This window comes from Pongo pygmaeus, chromosome 3, assembly GCF_028885625.2.
Source record: "Pongo pygmaeus isolate AG05252 chromosome 3, NHGRI_mPonPyg2-v2.0_pri, whole genome shotgun sequence".
Lineage (NCBI taxonomy): Eukaryota > Metazoa > Chordata > Mammalia > Primates > Hominidae > Pongo > Pongo pygmaeus.
In genome coordinates, this window is record NC_072376.2 from 67,765,804 (window position 1) to 67,789,925 (window position 24,122).

The following is a 24,122-nucleotide window of genomic DNA, read 5'->3' on the forward strand; positions in this document are numbered from 1 at the left end:
ACCTTAATTGCCTCTTTAAAGGCCCTACCCCCAAATCTGGTCACATTGGGAATTAGGTGTTCAATGTAGGAATTTTGCAGAGACACAGTTCAGTCCACAACACCAACTAAAGAAGTAATATTCAGCCTTTATCTTACATAATATTAAAACTAAATTCCAGGGTAAATAAAAATGTAAAATAAAAAGTTAAATTATAAAAATGTAAAAGATAATCTGGACTCCATGTATGGTATAATCTAGGGTCACAGATGTTTCTTAACCAAGTCAGGAATCTCATAAACCATGCAGTAAAAATAATAGAAATATTTGACTGTATAAAAATTTTGAACTTTACAGAGTAAAAGATACATTAAACAAAACAAAGTGCATCAGTGAGAATATAGTGCAGGAAACATGAACCACCCTAGATATTTTAAGAAGTAAAGAGTTTAATACAGAAAATTAGGAGTTTACAAAAGTATCGAAGGTCACAGAACAAGAACCAGAAGTCAGGTGTCTGCCACCGTATGACCCATTTCAAGGACACATCAACAAAATTACAAGGAGACGTCAGAAAGCTATTGCTACTATCACCGCTGCTTCTTCAGTTCTCAAAGTCAGGAAGGTGATGATCAGACACTGGAATGCAGAGTCTGCTTACAAATATTCATAATTCTCTAAACTTGCTTTACAGCAGAAATAGCAGAAGAAGATGGCTTCTGCCTCCCTTCCATCTTCCAGGTCTTGCAAGAATGCATCCCTTTGGTGCAACCTAACTCATGCCACATTTCTTGCTGCAGCCTGAGCAAACATAGTGAGACAGGATTTTATTTTATTTATTTTGTTAAGAATATTTTTGAAATTAGCCGGGAGTGATGGCGCAAGCCTGTAGTTTTTGCTACTTAGGAGGCTGAGGAGAGAGGATTGCTTGAGCCAGGAACTCAAGGCTACAGTGAGCTATGATTGCACCATTGCACTACAGCCTGGGTGACCCTGTCTCAAATAATAATAATAATAATAAAAGATTCCTAGCTGCAGGAGAATCTGTGAATGTGGTCTTTATCTTGCCAGCACCTGTGGTCAAAAGAGTACATAGAAGGGGTTCTATATCAAGGGTTTCTCTACATCCACTGGCAAAATCATGTCCAACAAGCAAAGTTCATTCAAAAGCAACATATTTGGCGGCTGTGAGCTGGGAACTTCCACACTGATGATAGACAAAGACATATAATTTAAAATACATTAGGAGCTATTAAAGATGGATAAGAAAAAAGTAAGCAATTGAAAAGAAAAATGGCCAAGGATATCAATAGGCATTTACAGAAAAAGAAACGTGAATGGCAATTTTTAAAGAAAATATGTTTAAACTCACTAGTTATCAGAGAAGACCAAAATTAAACAATACTGAGATATTATTTTATACCCATCAGACTGGCAAAAATTTTGAAGAGCAATGACATATATAAGTGGTGGGAATTGGAAAAGGGTGATTGAATAAGGTCAGGATTCAGGTTTAAAAAAGAGAAATTATTCTGTTTTAATTTGTGTTATGGTCGGGCAGAATGTTTATGTTCTCTCAAAATTTATATGTTGAAATTCTCACCCCTAAGGTGATAGCATTAGAAGATCTGGCCTTTGTGAGGTGATTAAGTCGAAAGGGTGGAGCCCTTGTGAATGGGATTAGCACCCTTGTGAAAGAGGCTCTAGAGATGTCCCTCATCCCTTCTATGTTAAGTTAGAGTGAGAAGGAGGCTGTCATCTGTGAGGAAGCAGCCCTCACGAAACACTGAATCAGCCAGAGTCTTGATCTTGGACTTTCGGCCTCCAGAGCTGTGAGAAATAAATTTCTGTTGTTTGTAAGCCACTCAGTCTATGGTATATTATTATAGCAGCTGGAACAGACTAAGGAATGGAACACCAGGAATTATAATGTAAAAGACATATTAAATGAAGTGTATATATCAGGTTGCAGTGCAAGAAACATGAACCACCCAACCTGAAATACAAAATAATAATTTTTAAGCACCTATTATTGAAAGGGCTGGAGCAGTTGGCTCTAAGCTGCGCCTCCAGCAATGGCCACCAGAAAATCACTGCTGAACTCACCACCAGACACTGCTTTCCTTTCACCTTTTTTTTTTTTCAAACATGGAAAAGTATAATGAAACATTTCTGTAAGATAGTGACATTATGTGTGCATGTGTGTGCATATATATGTGCATAAATTACATGTACAATGGCCAGGTGTGGTGGCTCATGCCTGTAATCCTAGCACTTTGGAAGGCCAAAGCGGGCAGATTACCTGAGGTCAGGAGTTCGAGACCAGCCTGGCCAACATGGCAAAACCCCATCTCTAATAAAAATACAAAAATTAGCTGGGTGTGGTGGTGGGCACCTGTAGTCCCAGCTACTCAGAGGCTGAGGCAGGAGAATTGCTTGAATCCAGGAGGTCGAAGTTGCAGTGAGCCAAGATCATGCCACTGCACTCCAGCCTGGCTGACAGCACGACTCCACCTCAAAAAAAAAAAAAAAAATTACATGTATAGGAGGAAAATTATGGAAGGAGACATACCAGACTGTGAATGTGGATTACCAGCATAAATGGAAGAGCATGGGTGGAGATGGGGAAGTTTGAATTGCTGTGAATAAAAGGGGAAGAGGGAATGAGAAAGGCAAGGAGAAAGAAAGGGAAAAAAGAAAAAGAAAAACACTAAAAAAGGACCATTGTTTTCATCATGGGTCCTCAAAGCCACCCTCTGTGACCTGTAATTTAAAAAGCTTCTGTCCAAATACGCACTTGTAAAAAACAAAACACCATCATTCAGCTAAGTATGTCATCGTGATTGATTTACATGACAGCAAGCACTAAACCAAACCACTGCTTAAATTATCCAGATGTTCTAGAACCAAATATTCCCCATTCTGGAAAGTAATTTGGCAAAAGCAGCAAAACTTTCATATCCAGTGATCCAAAAATTTACACCTCTAGAAATATACCCTAAAGAAAAACTGGAGATTTGGGCACAATTTTTGGTTTAAAGATGTTATTTTACTATTAACTACAGTAGCAAACAATAAGGAGAAAAACAGTCTAAATGGTAAAAATTAATTTTGTAGATCCATGAAATGGAACATCAAGCAACCACTAAAAATCATATTTTAAAAGACATTTAACAGCATGGGAAACTGCTCATGATATAATATTAAGTGAATAATAAAACAAGACAGAAAATATGGATTGCATGTTAGACACACATACACAAACACAAAGACCTTAAGGAGGAGGCCAGGCACAGTGGCTCATGCCTGTAATACCAGCACTTTGGGAGGCCAAGGCAGGCAGATCACGCGGTCAGGAGATCAAGACCATCCTGGTTAACATGGTGAAACCCCATCTCTACTAAAAATACCAAAAAAAAAAAAAAAAAAAAATTAGCTGGGTGTAGTGGCAGGCACCTGTAGTCCCAGCTACTCGGGAGGCTGAGGCAGGAGAATTGCTTGAACCTAGGAGGTCGAGGTTACAGTGAGCCAAGATTGTGCCACTATACTCCAACCTAGGTGACAGAGCGAGACTCCATCTAAAAAAAAAAAAAAAAAAATTAAGGAGGAACTACACCAAAATGCTAATGATGATTAGCTCTAGGAAGTAAGTTAAAGGTGATTATCATTTTGTTCATTTATTTGTGTGTTTTTTTTTACTTTATAATTTTTATTGATATGTAATGTATATATTTTGGGAATACATGTGATAATTTTTTTTAATTTTATTATTATTATACTTTAAGTTTTAGGGTACATGGGCACAATGTGCAGGTTAGTTACATATGTATACATGTGCCATGCTGCTGTGCTGCACCCATTAACTCGTCATTTAGCATTAGGTATATCTCCTAATGCTATCCCTCCCCCGTCCCCCCACCCCACAACAGGCCCCAGAGTGTGATGTTTCCCTTCCTGTGTCCATGTGTTCTCATTGTTCAATTCCCACCTATGAGTGAAAATATGCGGTGTTTGGTTTTTTGTTCTTGTGATAGTTTACTGAGAATGATGATTTCCAATTTCATCCATGTCCCTACAAAGGACATGAACTCATCCTTTTTTATGGCTGCATAGTATTCCATGGTGTATATGTGCCACATTTTCTTAATCCAGTCTATCATTGTTGGACATTTCGGTTGGTTCCAAGTCTTTGCTATTGTGAATAGTGCCACAATAAACATACGTGTGCATGTGTCTTTATAGCAGCATGATTTATAGTCCTTTGGGTATATACCCAGTAATGGGATGGCTGGGTCAAATGGTATTTCTAGTTCAAGATCCCTGAGGAATCGCCACACTGACTTCCACAATGGTTGAACTAGTTTACAGTCCCACCAACAGTGTAAAAGTGTTCCTATTCCTCCACATCCTCTCCAGCACCTGTTGTTTCCTGACTTTTTAATGATTGCCATTCTAACTGACGTGAGATGGTATCTCAACAAGAAGAGCTAACTATCCTAAATATATATGCACCCAATACAGGAGCACCCAGATTCATAAAGCAAGTCCTGAGTGACCTACAAAAAGACTTAGACTCCCACACAATAATAATGGGAGACTTTAACACTCCGCTGTCAACATTAGACAGATCAACGAGACAGAAAGTTAACAAGGATATCCAGGAATTGAACTCAGCTCTGCACCAAGCAGACCTAATAGACATCTACAGAACTCTCCACTCCAAATCAACAGAATATACATTTTTTCAGCACCACACCACACCTATTCCAAAATTGACCACATAGTTGGAAGTAAAGCTCTCCTCAGCAAATGTAAAAGATCAGACATTATAACAAACTGTCTCTCAGACCACAGTGCAATCAAACTAGAACTCAGGATTAAGAAACTCACTCAAAACCGCTCAACTACATGGAAACTGAACAACCTGCTCCTGAATGACTACTGGGTACATAACGAAATGAAGGCAGAAATAAAGATGTTCTTTGAAACCAATGAGAACAAAGACACAACATACCAGAATCTCTGGGATGCATTCAAAGCAGTGTGTAGAGGGAAACTTATAGCACTAAATGCCCACAAGAGAAAGCAGGAAAGATCAAAAACTGACACCCTAACGTCACAATTTTTTTAAAGTTTTCTACAATGAGTGCATATTTGGGATGAAATGCTCTTTTCCTCACCTGATATGAAGGCATTCTGCCTAACAAATCAGTTGGGCCTGTGATCCCCAGCTTGTCAACTCTGTGAGAGCAGATGTCTGCTTCACATTGTGACCCCCACTGCTGAGCACATGCTAGTGGATGAATGGTTGGGTGGATGGATTTGGTTGTGCTGGTGGGCCAGAAAGGGGTTTCTCTCCTCCATCAATTCCCTATTATTTTCTCTTGAAGTTTAGTGGCACAGTAGGATTTTCTCATAGCTTGGAGGACCATTCAGCTGATTAAAGTATAGGCACTACTTTCACCTCTTTCTGTATCTATTAGGTCATAAATTAAGGAGAGGATAGCATTTGTGAGAAACAGCCAGCAACAACCAGAAATCATCTGTGCATCTGTCAATATAGCATATGGAAAACCACAGGTATATATGTCAACACGTGGGACTGATCCAAAGGGTCTCTGCCAGGTCTCACCCATGCACTTCGATGAGTCACATTCTAGCACCTTCAGCTTCTATATCAATCAGGAAAAACAGAAGCCAACATCACACCAGGAGGAGCTGTGCAAGGTAAGACATTTGGGCCATTTAGTATATTTAAAACTCATGCCATATCATTTGACACTTCAGAGTGAAAATTTTGTGAAATGATTTTGTTCAAGATCAACACAGCTACCATTTTGAGCATCTACTCATATTAGGCACCTTAAATACGTACTGGAACTGAATTCTAACAATATTATTATGCTCATTTTCTTTATGAAGAACCCGAGATAATGTAAGTTGCTTTAGGACATACAGCTAATAAATGACAGAGCCAGGATTCAAAGCTGAGCCTGTCCAGCTCCAAATCCTCAGGCTCAGTCCCACACGCTCAGCAGTCGGATGCATCCTGATTCCCTCCCACTCCAACTGTACTAAAGCAAGTTCTTTTGTTGCCACTTTGATGCATTCATTTTCAGCTAAACAAGTTTTTAAATAGACTTCGTTAATGGATGTCAATGCTTCTGTTCTAGAACTATCTTTCCCTTCAAGACACCCAGGAACATTTTAAAGTCACAACTGAGCAATAACAAATTATGTTTTCCTGAACAAATTTCTAATCATAAAATGATGGTGGATGTTAGTGTTTACATCCTGGCTGTGAGCAGTAGTGCAGGAAAACATCAAAGTTTTTTCGGTAACAAAGAATCACCTCTGATCTTCACTTCAAAGACAACCAGGAAAAAAAATTCTTCCCAGCAACATGTTTGAGATTAATGTCAATCAGGCTTTTCCCTCAACTTGTCTATACAAGTACATGCTTTTTAATAATCAGAGCTTGTTAGGAAACCATAAACCTCCTCCAAAATGGCAGTAAAAATACTGAGAGCACACACACACAATTTTTTCCTATGCATTATAAACAAATTTTAGTTAATATATTTTTCCCCACTTAACCCTGTTCCCCAAGACTAATTTTAAAAGAGTGCCAATAAGGCCCCATCACAAAGATGTACAAATGCTGTTTCTAAGCCCAGTAACCTAAACACTTAACATTTTCTCTAATGTGTGTAGAACTTTCCTTCCTCCTCAGAGCCCACGTCTACCTATCCATTTTCTCCCAGAAGCAGAAAAAGCCTTCTGGTCTGGTTCTAGGACTTATTCAGGATTCTCAATTTCACCTTTATAAATAGATGCTCTTTGGGACACGGCAACCGGAGGAAGGCAGCTTTGCTCCTGGAACCCTTCCCAGCCTGGTTTGATGCCTCATCTCTCTCCCCCATAGTGCCCAGTGCTACCTTGACCTTATCACTTATTGTACGATCATCATCTGTGAGCTCTCTGAGATTTAGGACCATGTTTTGATCATCTTTGTATCCCTAGCACATAACCCACTGCCCAGTACACAGTTGGTGCTCCCAAGTACCTGTTATCTGATTAAGAGCATGAATGGATGTGCAGATCACCCTTCACCCATGTGGCTAAAAGCGAGAGTCTTCATGAGTCTGGGAAGAAAGAGGGAGAACAATTGGGAAACAGGTCAACTAGAGCAAGGACGGGCAGTTGGAATATGTGACATAAGAAGGTCCAAGAAGTCAGGTGCATATTTAGTAGAAAGGGGCTTATTAAATATGGGCTAAAGGTGAAGTGAATGACAAGATGACAGCCATTATAGGACACAGGCTAGAGCTTCAGACCCCAGAGAGCAGAAAGCTGATATCATTTTCTTTGCTGCCTGTCCAGGATGGACTCTAACGTTTTTAACTATTTGCACCTGGAAACATTGGTTGAGAACCTGTATCTATGTGTGTACACGAGATCCAGGCTAATGTGGTAGTGCCCTCTTTAATGTGATAAATGCTTAAAAGCTTTCTCAGTACAGCACACCCATGGCCTGCATGATGGATCTGTCCCAAAATTAGCTTGGTAAGACTCCCAGGCTGGATCAGTAAGTAACCCACCATGCTACTAGAATCTGATTAAAGGCATTATAAAATACTTTACAGTGATTTTTAAACACTTTTGGGTGGGTGCAGAGGCTCATGCCTGTAATCCCAACACTTTGGGAGGCCGAGGGTAGATCACCTGAGGTCAGGAGTTCGAGACCAGCCTGGCCAACATGGTGAAACCCCGTCTCTACTAAAAATACAACAATTAGCCAGCCGTGGTGGCATATGCCTCTTGTCCCAGCTACTCAGGAAGCTGAGGCAGCAGAATTGCTTGAACCCAGGAAGCAGAGATTGCAGTGAGCCAAGATCTCACCATTGCCCTCCAGCCTGGGCAACAAGAGTAAACCTCTGTCTCAAAAATAAATAAATAAATAAATAAAACATTTTCAGTTTATCCCTGAATATAACAATTCATTCAGTCAACAAATATTTGCTAAGTTTCAAATATGTGTTACCTACTGTGCTATAATAGTAGGAAAGGTCCAATGTAAAAACATTACACTTCTTCCATTCATTCTGCATGTCCACAGCCACGGCCGTCAAGGGTATAGAAGAATGTGAGCAAAAGAAAAAAAACAGAATATTTAGTAAGTCCAATTTCATCTGAATATCAGTCTATATGAAGAGGGCAATTTCTCCTGTAAGTTACTGAAATGAGGTGATAGTTGATTTGGGGGAATTTTATGAATAGATGTTGTCTTCATTCTTTACGTAAAATCCATCCTGGAGTCCACATAATGAACACTAATAACAGCTTGGCCAGAAGCACCAAGTATGTCGAATGGACTCAGTTGCAGAAAACAGAATTCACACTACCCAGGTGCAGTGGCTCACTCCCATAATCCCAGCACTTTGGGAGGCACAGGTGGGAGGATGGCTTGAGTCCAGGAGTTCGATGCCTGGGGAATATAGCAAGACCCCATCTCTACAAAAAAATTCAAAAAGTAGCCAAGCATGGTGGTGCACACCTGTAGTCTCAGCTACTTGGAAGACTAAGTGGGAAGGATCTCCTGAGCCCAGGAGGTCAAGGCTGCAGTGAGTCACGATTGTGCCACTACACTCTAGCCTGGGTGACAGGGAAAGACTTCATCTTAAGGAAACAAAGAAACAAACAAGAAGACTTCCATAGATACGCATAAAAAATGTACAAAAAATTTTTTTTTTAATTTACACCAGCTCTTGCAGGTCAGCAATGTCAGAGGCCTGGAGGCAGGGAGAGGCTGCCATTCCCTGTTCAGTTACTTCTTGAAACTCACCAATCAGAGAAAATGCTCCTCCTTCCCTGGGGAAGAGTGAGAGAAGGAGCCGAGGCAAGCCAGGCACATTATTCTACTGCAAATTTCTCCACTTGGAATTTCTGAGTGAGAAGTTAAGCGCTTCCCACTAACCAGTTCAATATTTTGAAGTAGTTGATTTCCTTCCCTGTGATTCTGACCTGGACTCTGTCTTTCAAAAACAAGCACAATCACAACGTGTGTCTCATCCAATTGCTGAAATAAGGACTGAGCTCTCCCACAGTAGTATAGGCCAGTAACAGTCACCTAGGATTGACTAGCTGGAAATCTGTGTAAATCACAAAGTTTAAGAATGTTTCTCATTTCATTTACATCATCAATCCCAGACCCTCGGCATCAATGCTAGGTTTTTGTTTTGTTTTGTTTTGTTTTGTTTGGACACAGGGTCTCATTCAGTTGCCCAGGCTGGAGCGCAGTGGTATGATCTCAGCTCACTGCAACTTCTGCCTCCCAGGCTCAAAAAGCAATCCTGCCACCTCAGCCTCCTGAGTAGCTGGGACTCCAGGCGTGCACCACCACACGAGGCTAATTTTTTGTATTTTTTGTAGAGATGGGGTTTCGCCATGTTACCGTCGCTTCCTTGTACAACTTGCACTCCAAGTAACGAGCCAGGGTCCAGGTGTTCTTATAGGTATGTTGTAAACATCTGATTTTGCCATTCCTCAGGTTCGTAGCTCAGAACACTGAACAAACATTCACCAAGGAACATAGGGTAATTCTCAGGGTCTGCTTGAGTTACTGCTATCTGGTCTCAAACTCCTGAGCTCAAGAGATCTACTCACCTTCGTCTCCCAAAGTGCTGGGATTAAAGGCCTGAGCCACCACGCCCAGCCCAGTGTGGGGACTGATAGATCTCAGAGTTATCAAGAGTCATTCTAAAGTGTATTACCCTATACAGTGGCATATGACTGTAGTCCCAGCTAGGCTGAAACAGGAGGATTGCTTGAGCCCCGTCGTTTTGGATCCCCAGGCTGGCAAGCTGGGAGGGTACAGTCGCCGAGAGGCTAATAAAAAAGATCCGGAGACAGCAGGCAAGACATGGAGTTTTATTCCAGGGGCTTATATACCGGGCATCCAGGAATGGCATGCTGGACAGGAAAACCACTGCTATTTGTGAATAACACGTAAGTTATAAAGGTATTTTCGTTTGGCAGCCTCTACTTAGTAGCCTCTACTACGCTCAAAACAAAGGCCTTCACTTCCTTGTATGACTTGTGTTCCAAGGAACGAGTCAGGGTCCTGGTGTTCTTACAGGTATGGTGTAAACATCTGATTTAGCCATTCCTGGGGTCCATACCTCAGAACACTGAACAAACATTCACCAAGAAACATAGGGTAATTCTCAGGGTCTGCTCTAGTTATTGCTATCTAGCAAGACATGCCCACCATCCAAGCACAGGGGTTCAGGGCTGTAGTGTGCTATGATCATGCCTGTGAATAGCCACTGCACTCTAGCCTGGGAAACATAGCAAGGCTCTGTCTCTAAATAAAATAAAATAAAAACTAACAAATTACAAACTTCTCAGCAGGCTTGCCATATTAATTCCCATGGACATACCAATTTACTTTTGAAATTATCTTTTCCAGCAAACCAGCCTCGTTCAACATAAGCTTTAATAACGTATTTCAGATACTCTTACTAATCTTACCGAAAATAAATAGTAGATTTCCAAAAAAAAAAAAAGATCTCCATTTATAAGAACACTTTCACTTCCTTCTTACTGTTTTGATTAGTACTTGAAATATTTATCTTATTCTCCTTTTGTTTAAACTTGGAACTGGAATTTTAAAGTGGAGCTCATAACCTACATATTCCACATTTGAAAGTTTTAGCCTTATTGGAAAAAACCAGCAGATGTTCATTTCTCATGAAAATATGGCAATAAGAATGCATTTGCAGTTACAAAATAGGGAATGCCATTTGTGGTGCTCATTAATCCTGCTACTCCTGTGAAAAAAGCTAAAAACATTGCCTGCATTTTGCAGATTGAAAAAAAGTAACAGGTTCCATCTTGCTCTAGGTATAACAGCAAAGCCTTTGGTAGAGCCAGAAATAGAACCTCAAGAGATTTGTGTTCCCTTTTTGATACAGAACAGAACTCAACTCAGCAGTCTCATTAAAATCATGCTACAGAAGAAGCTGGTCTGTCTCTTCACTCAATTTTCTTTAATAGAGTTCAATCATTTATTTCAGCTCTACTTTCAACTGAGTGCCTTATGCTAATTAGTCTGACCATACTGTATAAATTATTACTTTAATTTATATAGTAATTTCATAGAATACATTGGATGCTAAGCATAATGGATAATATGTAATCATTTTAAGGAACTTTTTTTTAAAGAAAAAGCACTATTTAAAATCCATATCATCAAATTCTACAGGAGAGGAAGCTGTATTATTTGGGTTCAGCAGGTCAACATGCATCTTCCAATATGACTGCCTTAATATAATTTTGTATTTTAAAGCATTCCAAATTAAGCCCCACAAATTTCTAAAGAAAAGCACCTTCAAAGTTACAGAAATTGAGAATTCCATGCTGCCATGGAATTCTGTGTCTACCATCTTGCCATTGCAGCTGTAATTTCAATTTTCTAAATTTGTGTTTGTGCACACATGTGCAACTGTTAGAGTGGCATTTCAGTCATGAGCTACTACACTGATTAGATGTGCTCAGAATTCCTAATATGTTTACTAACCATCTACACTATTGGACTGGGAATAGACTAGCTCTCAAAAAAAAAAAAAAAAAAAAAAAAAGCAATATGTGGATCCTCAAGGGCAAAATGAAGATTTTTAAAAAAATTTTTAGAGGTCAGGCGTGGTGACTCACCCCTGTAATCCCAGCACTTTGGGAGGCTGAGGCGGGTGGATCATGAGGTCAGGAGTTCGAGACCAGCCTGACCAACATGGTGAAACCTTGTCTGTATTAAAAATACAAAAATTAGCCAGGCTTGGTGACACGCACCTGTAATCCCAGCTACTCAGGAGGCTGAGGCTGGAGAATCGCTTAAACCCGGGAGGAGGAGGTTGCAGTGAGCCGAGATCACAGCACTGCTCTCCAGTCTGGGCAACACAGTGAGACTCTGTCTCAAAAAAAAAAAAAAAAAATTTAGAGATGGGATCTTGCTCTGTCACCGAGGCATGCAGTGGTACTATCATAGCTCACTGCCTCTCACCTCAGCATCCCGAGTAGCTGAGACTACAGGCACATGCCACCACAACAGGCTAATTTTTCTCAGGCTGGTCTTGAACTCCTGGCCTCAAGTGATCCTCCTACATCGGTCTCCTAAACACTGAAATTACCGGTGTGAGCCACCACGCTCTGCCTAAAATGAGGAATTTAATCATGCCTATTGGGTACAGTAGCTGGAAAAATTAAATGAGATAATCTATATAGAGCAGTTAAAGGAGTGCAAAGAATGAAATAAGTGTGCAATAATGGTTAGCTATTATTAGCTGTGAACATGCTGGCCTGAACACATGCTGGTCTTGCAAACATCAACTTTTATTGACATGCATTTATACAACACATTATTAATGAGCATCATTTATGGACATTTTAAACATGGTCTACAAAATCCAGCATGGTCTGGCAGTCACCAGCATCTCCAGCCACAGCCCCTCTGTAGCCCAGATTATATCATGCCTTATCCTATATCTCTCTCCACCCCACCTCACCCCTTGGCTTTTTGTGTAGAAAGTCACGGCAGCCCTGCACACACACTGTACATCCTCTTTCCTCTATCTATACCCCAAGCTCCACTCTTTTGCTTTATAAAATGATCTTCAATTTTGTGCTTAATCATCCTTCCCTCAAACTCACAGCTAGGTCCCTGACACCACCACTCCAGCTCTTAAGTGGTAATTTTACATTTTTACATGATTCGTGTATCAATGTCTGTTCTATATACTATACTAAAAGTTCCACAAGGGCAAGGTCCTTGATTTGGGGTTTTATTCACTATTGTCTCTCAGGTCTACTACAGTGCTTGACATATGGTAGGTTCTCATTAGTTTTATAAATGAATAAACATATCCCAACAACCAGGCTATTGCTCCCAAGAATTGAGTATATCTTTCATTTTACTTCACAATCACTATTCTCCTCATCTCTGGCCTTACTCAATCTTACAGAAAAACATAGACACTCTACTAGGTAAAAGTAGCTTGCGGTAAAATAAAATGTGAATTTAATTGGTAGAGAAAGGGAGGAGAAAAAGTCAAGTTACTTAAACATAGAAATGGGGTAGTGACCACAGTGTTATGAATGTAAAAGTGTCTAAAGACATATGCAGAAAGGATTCTTCTAAGAGTATTGCTTGCTTTTGCGTAGTTGAGAATAATGTTATTTCAGTGGATGGATATGTTCATTACACTGTAATGCATGTAAAAACAACGTGCAAAGAAACATCAGTAAAAGACATCTCAAAGAGTGCTACTTGGAAAAGAAAAAAGAAAAAGATATGGGGTAGTGAGTCAACATTAGTAAGGGGTAGTATAAACAGTGGTTAAACCCATGTCTTGAGCCAGGCACAAGAGCAAAAGACAGAGAGAGGACCTCAATGAAGAAAGAGGAGACAAAAAATAATGGCCTGGGGAGAGCTTAGACCCGTGGGGTTGGCAGAGCCCAGACCAGAGGGTTGGGAGCAGCGCTGCTGGTGTTGGGGGTGCTCCAGCCAGCAGAACAGTGGGAAGGGAAAAGCAGTGGGCCCATTTAGAGGTTGAAAGAGGCAGGGACTGAGAAGCTCCAGGGTTTGAGGACCACTCCCCCACCCATACAACAGTTAGTATCCCAACTGCGGACCACGTGTTCCACGCCCCAGAGCGATGGCCCTTGTCGTTTTGTTTGTTTGTTTGTTTGTTTTTGAGACAGAGTTTGGCTCTTGTTGCCCAGGCTGGAGTGCAATAGCGCAGTCTCGGTTCACTGCAACCTCTGCCTCAAGCGATTTTCCTGCCTCAGCCTCCCGAGTAGCTGGCATTACAGGCATGCGCCACTATGACCGGCTAATTTTGTATGTTTAGTATAGACGGGGTTTCTCCATGTTGGTCGGGTTGGTCTCGAACTCCCGATCTCAGATGATCTGCCCACCTCGGCCTCCCAAAGTGCTGGGATTACAGGCGTGAGCCACCGCGCCCGGCCGCCCCTTGTATCTTTAGGTCTCTTCTGCTTTATCAAACATGGACCAAAATAGGGTGCTCCTCAGGCATACAGGCGCCAACCAGCCACTGCTTCTGGTAAAGAGTCTTTCATCGCATTTAGTCATTTCTACAGTAAAACGTATTTTCCAAAGACTGCAGAACACCAGTCATGATGAGTTTTGTTTCTTTGTTTCTTACAATCAGAGGGGTTTCATTCGTTCACAGAGAAAGATGATTTGCTATTTTTGTATTTTCAAGTTGTAACACATGTTTTTTCCCTTAGCTCTTATAACCTTAATATTTTTATATTTCATTATGAGTTTTTGTTCTCCATTAAAAATGTCAGTCCAAGGGAGGCCTTTATTTCGTCCATTTAAGGATTAGAAGATTGCCTGGCACAGAGTACACACCTGATGAAGCCGTGCTGAATACCTAAGTGAATAAAAACGCTGCATAAATAGCAGCTCAGGGCTCTAGGCGGTGGCGTGACTGAGAGCCTAGGCGCCAAGGGGAGGAGAGGGTAATCGCGAAGGCTCCCCAGGGGAGAAACCGAGGGGCTGAGAGAACCAGATCGACGAGGGCCAACGCCCAGCAGGGTGCCTGAAGAAGCCGATTCTCCTGCCCAGGGTACCTGAGGTTCGAAGGATGCTTCGTGCAGGCTCGCCTTGTGTCTCACCCGCCAGACCTAGGAAGCCAGACCTAGGAAGCCAGACCTAGGCAGGCAGAGGACACAGGTGGCCAATGGCCTGGCCCGTCCAGCCCCGGTCCTGCCCTCGTCCCAAAGTTTCCTGGGATTGGCTGCCTGCCCCGCGGCCCTCCTCCCAGCCCCGCCCCCGCCCAGAGTCTTCCCTGCGCCGAAAGCGCGGGTCTGTTCCTAGTCTTGAGCGGGAGAAAATTACCCAGCTCGGAGCACCTGGCCAGTGGGACCGGTGGGTTCCTGGTGCCTGAATCCGGCTGTCCGCCCTGCGGTGCCCCGCCCCGCCCCAACCCAGGACCTTCCCAGCCCCGCTCCGCCCCAACCCAGGATCTTCCCAGCCCTTGTGTGTCCCCGCTCACTTCAGTTCCCGCCGCGCGCCTTCCTCTTGGTCCTCTGGCCTGGCGGCGATCGTCGGCCAGTTTGTCCCTCGGAGTTGCACTGTGAGTGCGTTTCTGCCCTTTGGTTTCCGGCGGGGAGGGCTCCCAGGCAGGGTCTGGGCTCGACCCGTGTCCCCTCGAGCTTTGCCCGCCCCGAGCTCCTCTGTTGCCCGCGGCCAGAACGGAGGGGTAGAGCAGCCCTCGGTGGCCCAGGGGGCGGACGGCCGTGCCAGTCCCAGGGCCGCGCGAGGCACAGGCGCTGCGTCCTGCGGAGCCGCTGGGAGAATCCCGGGGCGGGTCCGGGCGCCGTAACAAGTTTGCGCTTTGCCTCCCTAGGGCGGACACGCCGCTACTTTGTAGCGGGTTTCGGGCGGGCCACGCGTGCGGCAACAGGAACCCAACCCCGGCCGACCTTGGGCTCCAGGAGTTCGTCGTCTACGTTTGCGGAGGTGCGGTAGCCTCAGTTTTAAGCGCAGGTATGTTCCTACCCTTGAGCGGGAGGAAATTACCCAGCCCCGAGCACGTGGCCAGTGGGACCGGAAGGTTCCTGGTGTCTGAATCCCGCTCGCTTAACAGGAAGGCAATAGAGGCCGTGCTCTGAACCTTTCCCTCACGATGGTCTTCTGCCTATTGACCATGCTGGTGCCTTTCCCATGTGGCCCTGTATGGTTGGCATGGTTCCTGTCTTTAGGACTTGTGAGTATAACGCTTTATTTTTTCCTGAGCCTCTCCTATGTCTCCCCTTTGTGAGCACAGTGGCTAAAGAAGTCCATTTGGTCCCATGTCTAATCCATCGCATAACTGCTTGGCCCCCTTTGGTAGCCATGTCTGTTTTAGGTTGTGGGGCATTTGCCCGACAATGAACGTGAGTCAGAGATAAGAGGAGGGTCGCAAGCTGGGTGGAGGAGAGACAGGGGGTCCATTTTTGCCTGCCCATTTAGCAGCTTTCTCAGCCCTACAATTCCATAAAGATACTCTATCAGTTTCCTAAGTGTTGCGCAATGAACAGTAACAATTTATGTAGGAAAATAAATAGCCTGTAATAGGATAACAGTTATATGCCCATGGGTGATGGGAGTATCTGCTGAGGTCGAGAGTCTATGGGGGGGTAGGGCGCAGTGGCTCACGCCCGTGATCCCAACACTTTGGGAGGCCGAGGTGGGTGGATCGCCTGAGGTCGGGAGTTCGAGACCTACCTGGCCAACATGGTGAAACCCCATCTCTACTCAACATTCAAAAATTAGCCAGGCGTGGTGGTGCATGCCTGTAATTCCAGCTACCCGGGAGGCTGAGGCAGGAGAATTGCTTGAACCCGGGAAGCAGAGGTTGCAGTGAGCAGAGATCACACCACTGCACTCCAGCCCAAGCAACAGAGTGAGATTCCATCTCAATTAATAATAATAAGAAGAAGAATTCCATCTCAAATAATCATCATCATCATCTATGGGGCTTCCAAACTGCCAAGGACATGGCAGAGTCCCAGGGTATATACCTAGTCAGTGTAAGTAGTGTACGTTTTCTCTTTCGCCAGTGTACAAGCTCACTATGTCATAGCAGGTTATTATCTTTCTGAGAATTTTGATTATAAGAGTTGTCACAGGACAGAGTAAGTCTGTTTTTGTTTGTTTGCTTAAGACAGAGCCTTGCTCTGTCACCCAGGCTGCCATCTCGGCTCACTGCAACCTCCACCTCCTGGGTTCAAGTGATCCCCCAAGTAGCTGGGAAGACATGCACAAGCCACCACGCTGGCTAATTTTTGTATTTTTTAGTAGAGATGGGGTTTCGCCATGTTGGCCAGGCTGATCTCAAACTCCTGACCTCAGGTGATCTGCCTACCTCGGCCTCCCAAAGTGCTGGGATTACAGGTGTGAGCCACCACACCCGGTCCAGAGTAAGTGTGGATGGCTCAAGGGAGTGTCTTAAGAGGTCTTCTTGTGGTTTAGAAGCCAACTCTGTGACTGTAAGGCAATCATGTGATGGGGAGTGGGGTTCTCCATCAGGGAGAGGTATAGGTTTAGAGCATTACAGAGTTGCAAGATGAGGAGGGGTTGGTCTGTCAAGTAGAAAGGCACTCTTTTATGGAACTGTAAGAGCTGACACAGAATGGGAAACAAAGGTAAATAAGAGAACCTATTGTAAGGTTAATGGCTTTGTCAATTAGGGTGGCAGCTGAGGTCACTACATAGGCGTAGGAGCATGCCTGACGCCACAGGATCCAACTGACATGAAAAATATGCTATGAGGCTGGGCATGGTGGCTCACACCTGTAATACTAGCACTTTGGGATGCCAAGATGAGAGGATTGCTTGAGCTTAGAAGTTTGAAACCACCCTGGGCAACATGGCCAGACCTTGTCTCTATTAAAAATAATTAAAAAAAAAAAAAAAAAAAAAAGAAGCCAGGTATGGTGGTGCATGCCTGTAGTCCCAGCTACAGGGGAGACTGAGGTGGGAGGATCTCTTGAGCCCAGGTGTTCGATGCTGCAGTGAGCCATGCTTGTACCACTGCATTCCAGCTTAGGCAACAGAGTGAGACCCTGTCTCCAAGGAAAAAAAAGAAAAAAAAAATATGCTATGGAACTTACCTGAGAGGAAGAAAGTTGTCCTAGAATACCCACAGCTATCTCATTGTTTTCACAGCAATATACACAGAAAGGCTTGTCAAAACTGAGTAAATAAAAACAGGTGTGTGGGGTGGTTAATGCTAATTTCAATATCTCAGTAAAGGTTTCTGTAGTTGTGCCTGGGAGAGCACGTAGAGGTTAGGCAAAGGCAGCACAACTGGGAATCCACTGGCAGCAACAGCCAGCTGCTAAGTGTGCACACCTGCCTTTGAGATCAGGATGAACGCAAGTGACGCAAGGCCTTTGCGGGTGAGTTTTAGTAATTTGAGACATTCCATGGCCTAAGTAGGTAACAGTTCAAATGTCCGTACCCATTGAAATCTGGTTCCGGGAGGCATTATGACCAGAGTCAGCCAGTCTTCAGATGTTCTCAGGTGAAAGTAGTCTTTATACTATTCTGCTGGGCCATTACTGCCTACAGTGTCAAATACCAACACTTGGTTTTAATGCACTGTCAAAGCTAAGGTTAAGTTTGAAGGCATCATATGTGATATGTAAAAATATCACAATTGTGCTTAAACTGTAAGGAATTTGTTCAGCTGTGACTCCAGACAGGAGTCCAGCTCCTCCAAAGAGGAGCTTTACATTCTCTTCTCTGGATTTTATGGAGACTCACTTAACCCTTCTGCTTAATGCACGTGTCAACCTTAAAAGGGGCACAAGAAAGGGTGATTAAAGATTTTTTTTTTTTTTTTTTACAGGGTTTGCTACTACTCCCTGCACTGCTCCCTGGTCCACAGCTCATGAATCTCAGTTTCTTTTTTGAGATGGAGTTTCCCTCTTGTTGCCCAGGCTGGAGTGTAATGGCACAATCTCGGCTCACTGCAACCTCCACCTCCCAGGTTCATGCGATTCTCCTGCCTCAGCCTCCCGAGTAGCTGGGATTACAGGCATATGCCCCCACGCCTGGCTAATTTTATATTTTTAGTAGAGACGGGGTTTCTCCATGTTGGTCAGGCTGGGCTCGAACTCCTAACCTCAGGTGATCCGCCCGCCTTGACCTCCCAAAGTGTTGGGATTACAGGCGTGAGCCACTGCACCCGGCTGCATCTCAGTTTCTTTAAGTCTGCAATCCCCGTTAGAAGCAGCTGTTTTGCTAAGTGAGCCCATGGGTGTCAATTGCCTTTCTGTTAAGAGAGCCAGATTTGGGCCTTGGTGACAAACGCACCAAGGAACCCTCCAGTCCCACTGGTCATGTGCTTGTGGCCTGGGTCATTTTATTCCACTCAAGGCCAGGGATGTATGGGTTAACCTCCATGGGAAAGAAGAGGCAGGGCAGGGTGAACAGCTTAGGCTTGGCTAGTTTGAATAATTTCAATGGATTTCAAACTGTAGAGGTTGTCCCCTAGTTGCATAGCACTTGGCCCTGGGATGATTAAGGCAGGCAAATAATTGCTTACGTGTGTAAGGGCCAGATAGAGGAGGTATGGCTCTGGATTGATTAGTTTGTATATCAAAGTCATGCTCCTGGTTGGCCCTTTGTTATCTCTGAGAATTGGCTAGCCCCCAAGAAAGGTAGTCTCCTCAGCTGGAAAGGTTTTTTGTTTGTTTGTTTTTGGTTTTGTTTTTTAGAGTCTCACTCTGTCACCCAGGCTGGAGTGCAGTGGCGTTATCTTGGGTCACTGGAATCTCCACCTCCTGGGTTCAAGAGATTCTCCTCCCTCAGTTTCCCGAGTAGCTGGGACCACAGGCGCACACCACTATGCCCAGCTAATTTTTGTATTTTTAGTAGAGGTGGGGTTTCGCCATGTTGGCCAGGCTGTTCTTGAACCCCTGGCCTCAAGTGATCCATCCATCTCAGCCTCCCAAAGTGCTGGGATTACAGGTGTGTCCCACTGTGCCCAGCCCTCAGCTGGAAAGGTTTTCCAAATGTCAGAACATAATTAGTATACAGAAAATGTTAAGGTATTTACATATGTGTGAATAGGATGATCAAAAGAGCCAAAAAGAGCCAAAAGACAGTTGGCCCTTGGCATCCATAGCATTTCTGATCAAATTATTTCCCAGTGCAGTACTTGTAAATCTCACCAAGACTCTAGAGATGGTAAGCATACTGCAAAGAGTCTTCCAAGACCCACACTGCCTTTCATGGTACTCTAAATGGACTTTATAGATTTGTCTCCAGTCTTAGACTGTTCTCACTGCATGTTTAATGGATGGACTGTGCTATCCAACTAGATGTGCTAAGGCCATAACAGTGGAAAAGAAACTAACAACTGAGATTATTTCTTGTTTTGGCATTCCTTTATGAATTGAATCAGATAAAGGAACTCACTTTACAGCAGAATTAAATCAGTTGCTTGCAAAACTCTTGGATATTCATTAAAATTGTATACCCCCTACTATCCTCAATCCTCAAGGCAAGTGAAACATAAAAATCTAAACATAAAATGAACTCTAGGAAAAAATCTGTCAATAAACTGGACTCAGACGGCCAGAAGCATTACCCTTGGTCCTTATAAAGATCTGGAATACTGACCGGTATGGTGGCTCATGGCTGTAATCCCAACACTTTGGGAGGCTGAGACAGGATGATCAGTTGAGGCCAGGGGTTCAAGACCAGCCTGGGCAACAAAGTGAGATCCCCATCTCTACAAAAAATAAGAAACAAACAAAAAAGGTCTGGAATACTCCAAATAGGAGGACTAACTGCTTTTGAAATAGTTTTTGGCTACTCTGTGCCTACTGGCATCTCTAAAACTTTCATAGATTGAATGCGCATTGTGGGGACTTCAGTGAACAATTCAAAACTGTGACTAATTATATACAATAATTAGTATACTTGGAGCATATTTTCAACAGGTAAAAATGTGTGGTTTTCACTAATAGACCCTGCCATCTTTTCAACCAGGTGATCAAGTATATCTCAAAGTTTTTAGAAGAAAAGATGTAACCTCCCTGGAAAAAGAAGAGACTTTGTGAAGTACTGCTAACCACCTACATAGTCATCAAAATAAAATTCCTGAATTTGTACAAGCCACAGCAAGCTAGATTGAGATCATCACATGACAACTGGAAGGCCAAGCCTATGGGTTACCTCAAATTAAGGAATTTCAGCACCTGCTCACAGGCTCCATGAGCAGATGAAGTAGACAGCTTTACTCAGTATCTCCCACCAAGAACTTCCTCTCCATCTCCAACTAGCTGAAACATCTTCCCTCCTCGACCTGGAAAATTCTCTGACTTAGAAATTTAAACAAAACCCTCCCCTTTCATTGAATCTCCGTTGTCTGGAGTTTGCTTGTCTTAACCTAGCCTGTTCTCCCTCTGTTCCTCCACTATGGGCTCCCTTTCAAACTATGCCCTGCTTCAACTAACCTTTACTGCTTTTTTGACAATTCTAGTACAACCTCAACACCTGCTTGCTCCAGTTTTCCGGACACTATCTATCTTGACTAATCAGTCTAATTGCTGGTTATGTGAACATCTAGATAATGCAGAACAACCCGAACTAGTTTTTGTTCCTTCCAGTGCAAGCACCTGGTGGACCTATTCTGGACAATGGATGTATGAAAGGGTGTGGTATCCACAAGCAGAAGTACCGAATCCCTCTACTTCCTCCTATGGTAAAGTGACTCGGCACTGGGAAGCCTCCATGGAAGCTCAAGGTCTATCCTTTGCTCAAGTAAGGTTATTGGAGGGAAATTTTTCTCTTTGCGTAGAAAATAAAAATGGCACTGGACCCTTCCTAGGTAATATACCTAAACAATACTGTAATCAAATACTATGGTTTGATTCTACAGATGGCATCTTCATGCCCTCTATAGATGTTACAAATGAATCCAGGAATGATTATGATGATACAAGTGTTTGCCTAGGCACTAGACAATGTTCCTGGTTTGCAGGTTGCACAAACCGGACCTGGAACAGCTCAGCTGTTCCCTTGATTGGTCTGCCCAATACCCAAGACTACAAATGGGTAGATCGAAATTCTGGATTGACCTGGTCAGGTAATGACACCTGTCTCTATAGCTGCCAAAACCAAACCAAAGGCCTTCTGTACCAGCTGTTTCGCAACCTATTTTGCTCTTATGGCCTGACAGAGGCACATGGGAAATGGAGATGTGCAGATGCCAACATAACTAATGACAAAGGTCATGATGGACACCAGACCCCCACCTGGTGGCTCACAGGTTCCAATCTGACCTTGTCTGTGAACAACTCTGGCCTCTTTTTTTTGTGCGGCAATGGGGTGTACAAAGGGTTTCCACCTAAATGGTCTGGGCGATGTGGACTTGGGTATCTTGTACCTTCTCTCACCAGATACCTCACCTTAAATGCTAGCCAAATTACAAACCTGAGATCCTTCATTCATAAAGTAACACCACATAGATGCACCCAACGAGACACAGACGATCCACCTCTGTATTGCAACCCCAAAGACAATTCAACAATAAGGGCCCTTTTTCCAAGTTTGGGAACTTATGATTTAGAAAAGGCAATTCTAAACATTTCCAAAGCAATGGAACAGGAATTCAGTGCCACTAAGCAGACCTTGGAAGCACACCAATCAAAAGTTAGCAGTTTAGCCTCTGCATCCCAAAAGGATCATGTCTTGGATATACCGACCACCCAACGACAAACGGCTTGTGGAACTGTTGGCAAACAGTGTTGCCTCTATATAAATTATTCGGAAGAAATAAAGTCTAATATACAGCGTCTCCACGAAGCATCCGAGAACCTGAAGAATATACCGTTACTTGATTGGGAAGGCATATTTGCAAAAGTGGGAGACTGGTTCAGATCATGGGGCTATGTGCTTTTGATTGTTCTTTTCTGCTTATTCATCTTTGTTTTAATCTATGTTCGTGTCTTTCGCAAATCTCGCAGATCCCTTAACTCCCAACCTCTGAACCCAGCCTTATCTCCACAGCAATCAGCACAGCTCCTTGTCAGTGAAACTTCATGTCAAGTTTCAAATAGGGCAATGAAAGGACTAACAACCCATCAATATGACACAAGTCTACTTTGAGAATATCTGAACAAACAGCAGCTGCAGATAAAAAGCCTTAGCTAAACTTTGATGAGTAAAGCAGGCCTTACTGAGAATTCAGCTGCCAAAACCCTCCTCTGAGTGTTCCTCTTATAAGAGCACTTAGCACTAGGACCTCCCAAGGTATTGTAAATAAGCCTTATCAGAACTTTTCATAGTTTCACCCTGAAGCCTTAAGACACACACCATTAAGCTGATCTGTAAACCCTTAACCCTTGCTGTTCAGAGAGCTACTCTTTATAGTGTTCTTGCATGCATATATAATAAATGTGTTTTTCTATTGATTTGTTAATTTGCAAGCCCCCAAACACTGGAACTAAGTTGGGGGCAGGATAGTTTCTCCCAACAGCACTTTGTAGGCTTCTGGATAGACCAAAGAGTGTGTTTGAATAGATAAGGGAATTTTGTTCCCTTGATTTTGGTTGAAGGTAGAAGAATCTAATGTACACATACACAAGACTATGTCCTTAAATTTGTCTCAAAGAATAAATATTGGGTAGTCATCAGAATTGACTGAAAACTTACTTTAGGGAGAAAGCCACAAATAATTTAGGCTGGTATGATCTGAGCTTTCCTGACTTCCCATGGGCATTTTAGTGGTCTAATGGAATGTTAGTCTGATATGCATTTTAGCCATCTTATGACATGGGCCGCAGGTGGAAGTACGATGTAGGGAGTGTTGAGGTGGCATCTATTATATCAAATGCTTCACTCTGCCCAGTCCTCTGGTGAGTTCCTTACATGCATCTTTCTAGTTAATCCTCTCAGTGTTCATATTTTACAGATTAATCAACTCAAAGGGTAGATAGCTTGCTAAAGATTATACTATTACTGAAAAATAGCAAGATGCAGAACAGGGTACCTAGTATGTTACTTTTTTTTTTTTTTGAGGCAGAGTCTGGCCCTTTCACCCAGGCTGGAGTGCAGTGGCTCGATCTCGGCTCACTGCAACCTCTGCCCCCTGGGTTCATGCCATTCTCCTGCCTCAGCCTCCCGAGTAGCTGGGCCTACAGGCGCCTGCCACCACGCCTGACCAATTTTTTGTATTTTTAGTAGAGACGGGGTTTCACCGTGTTAGCCAGGATGGTCTCAGTCTCCTGACCTCATGATGCACCCACCTCAGCCTCCCAAACTACTGGGATTATAGGTGTGAGTCACTGCACCCAGCCTAGTATGTTACTTTTTATTTTAAAAAAGGTGAAATGATATGTATATGTGTATGTATTTGCAAATAAAACAGGAAAAGCCATTCACAATTGAAAGTGATTACATGTAAGAGGAATGGACAGTGAGATTCTCACCTCCTTTTTAAGGTTGCACATAAACAAATTTATGAACATAGCAGATTGATAATTTATTAACAGAATAATCATTTCAAGTTACATTAAGAAAACATGGATGGCCAGGTGCGGTGGCTCACGCCTGTAAT

At 43.2% G+C, this 24,122-nt stretch overlaps 2 protein-coding genes, 1 long non-coding RNA gene and 1 other non-coding gene across 7 annotated transcripts in view; 1 reads left to right on the forward strand and 3 right to left on the reverse strand.

The window, feature by feature from the left end:
* The window catches only part of LOC129034716 (uncharacterized), a 40,607-nt gene extending 32,519 nt beyond the window's left edge, over positions 1–8,088 (reverse strand). Inside the window, exon 1 of one of the 2 annotated variants that reach the window (XR_010126057.1) lies at positions 8,028–8,088. This is a non-coding gene — a long non-coding RNA (uncharacterized LOC129034716). Of the gene's footprint in view, positions 1–5,611; positions 5,702–8,027 lie in introns of those variants that run through there. The other variant, XR_010126056.1, reaches the window with a different exon arrangement.
* A 4,260-nt stretch (positions 8,089–12,348) lies between these two features.
* LOC134739507 (uncharacterized) lies at positions 12,349–19,163 on the reverse strand. Its single transcript, XM_063664400.1, has 3 exons — positions 19,101–19,163; positions 15,060–15,512; positions 12,349–14,716 (listed from the first exon to the last, which is right to left on the reverse strand). Exons 1-3 carry the CDS (start codon positions 19,161–19,163, stop codon positions 14,501–14,503), a joined length of 732 nt encoding a protein of 243 aa, XP_063520470.1. The 3' UTR covers positions 12,349–14,500.
* ERVMER34-1 (endogenous retrovirus group MER34 member 1, envelope) lies at positions 15,420–23,202 on the forward strand. 3 transcript variants are annotated; one of them, XM_054484291.2, is made up of 2 exons: positions 15,420–15,553; positions 20,552–23,202. In XM_054484291.2, exon 2 carries the CDS (start codon positions 20,981–20,983, stop codon positions 22,670–22,672), a length of 1,692 nt encoding a protein of 563 aa, XP_054340266.2. In that variant the 5' UTR covers positions 15,420–15,553; positions 20,552–20,980; the 3' UTR covers positions 22,673–23,202. The 3 variants fall into 3 exon arrangements, with proteins under 3 accessions (XP_054340266.2, XP_063519776.1, XP_063519777.1); XM_063663706.1 differs by having other exon boundaries at positions 15,494–15,773; XM_063663707.1 differs by lacking the exon at positions 15,420–15,553 and adding an exon at positions 18,402–18,542.
* Positions 18,238–18,359, reverse strand: LOC129035974 (small nucleolar RNA SNORA26). The gene has a single exon (XR_008502449.2). It is a non-coding gene; the product is annotated as a small nucleolar RNA SNORA26 (small nucleolar RNA).
* Positions 23,203–24,122: the final 920 nt, after the last annotated feature.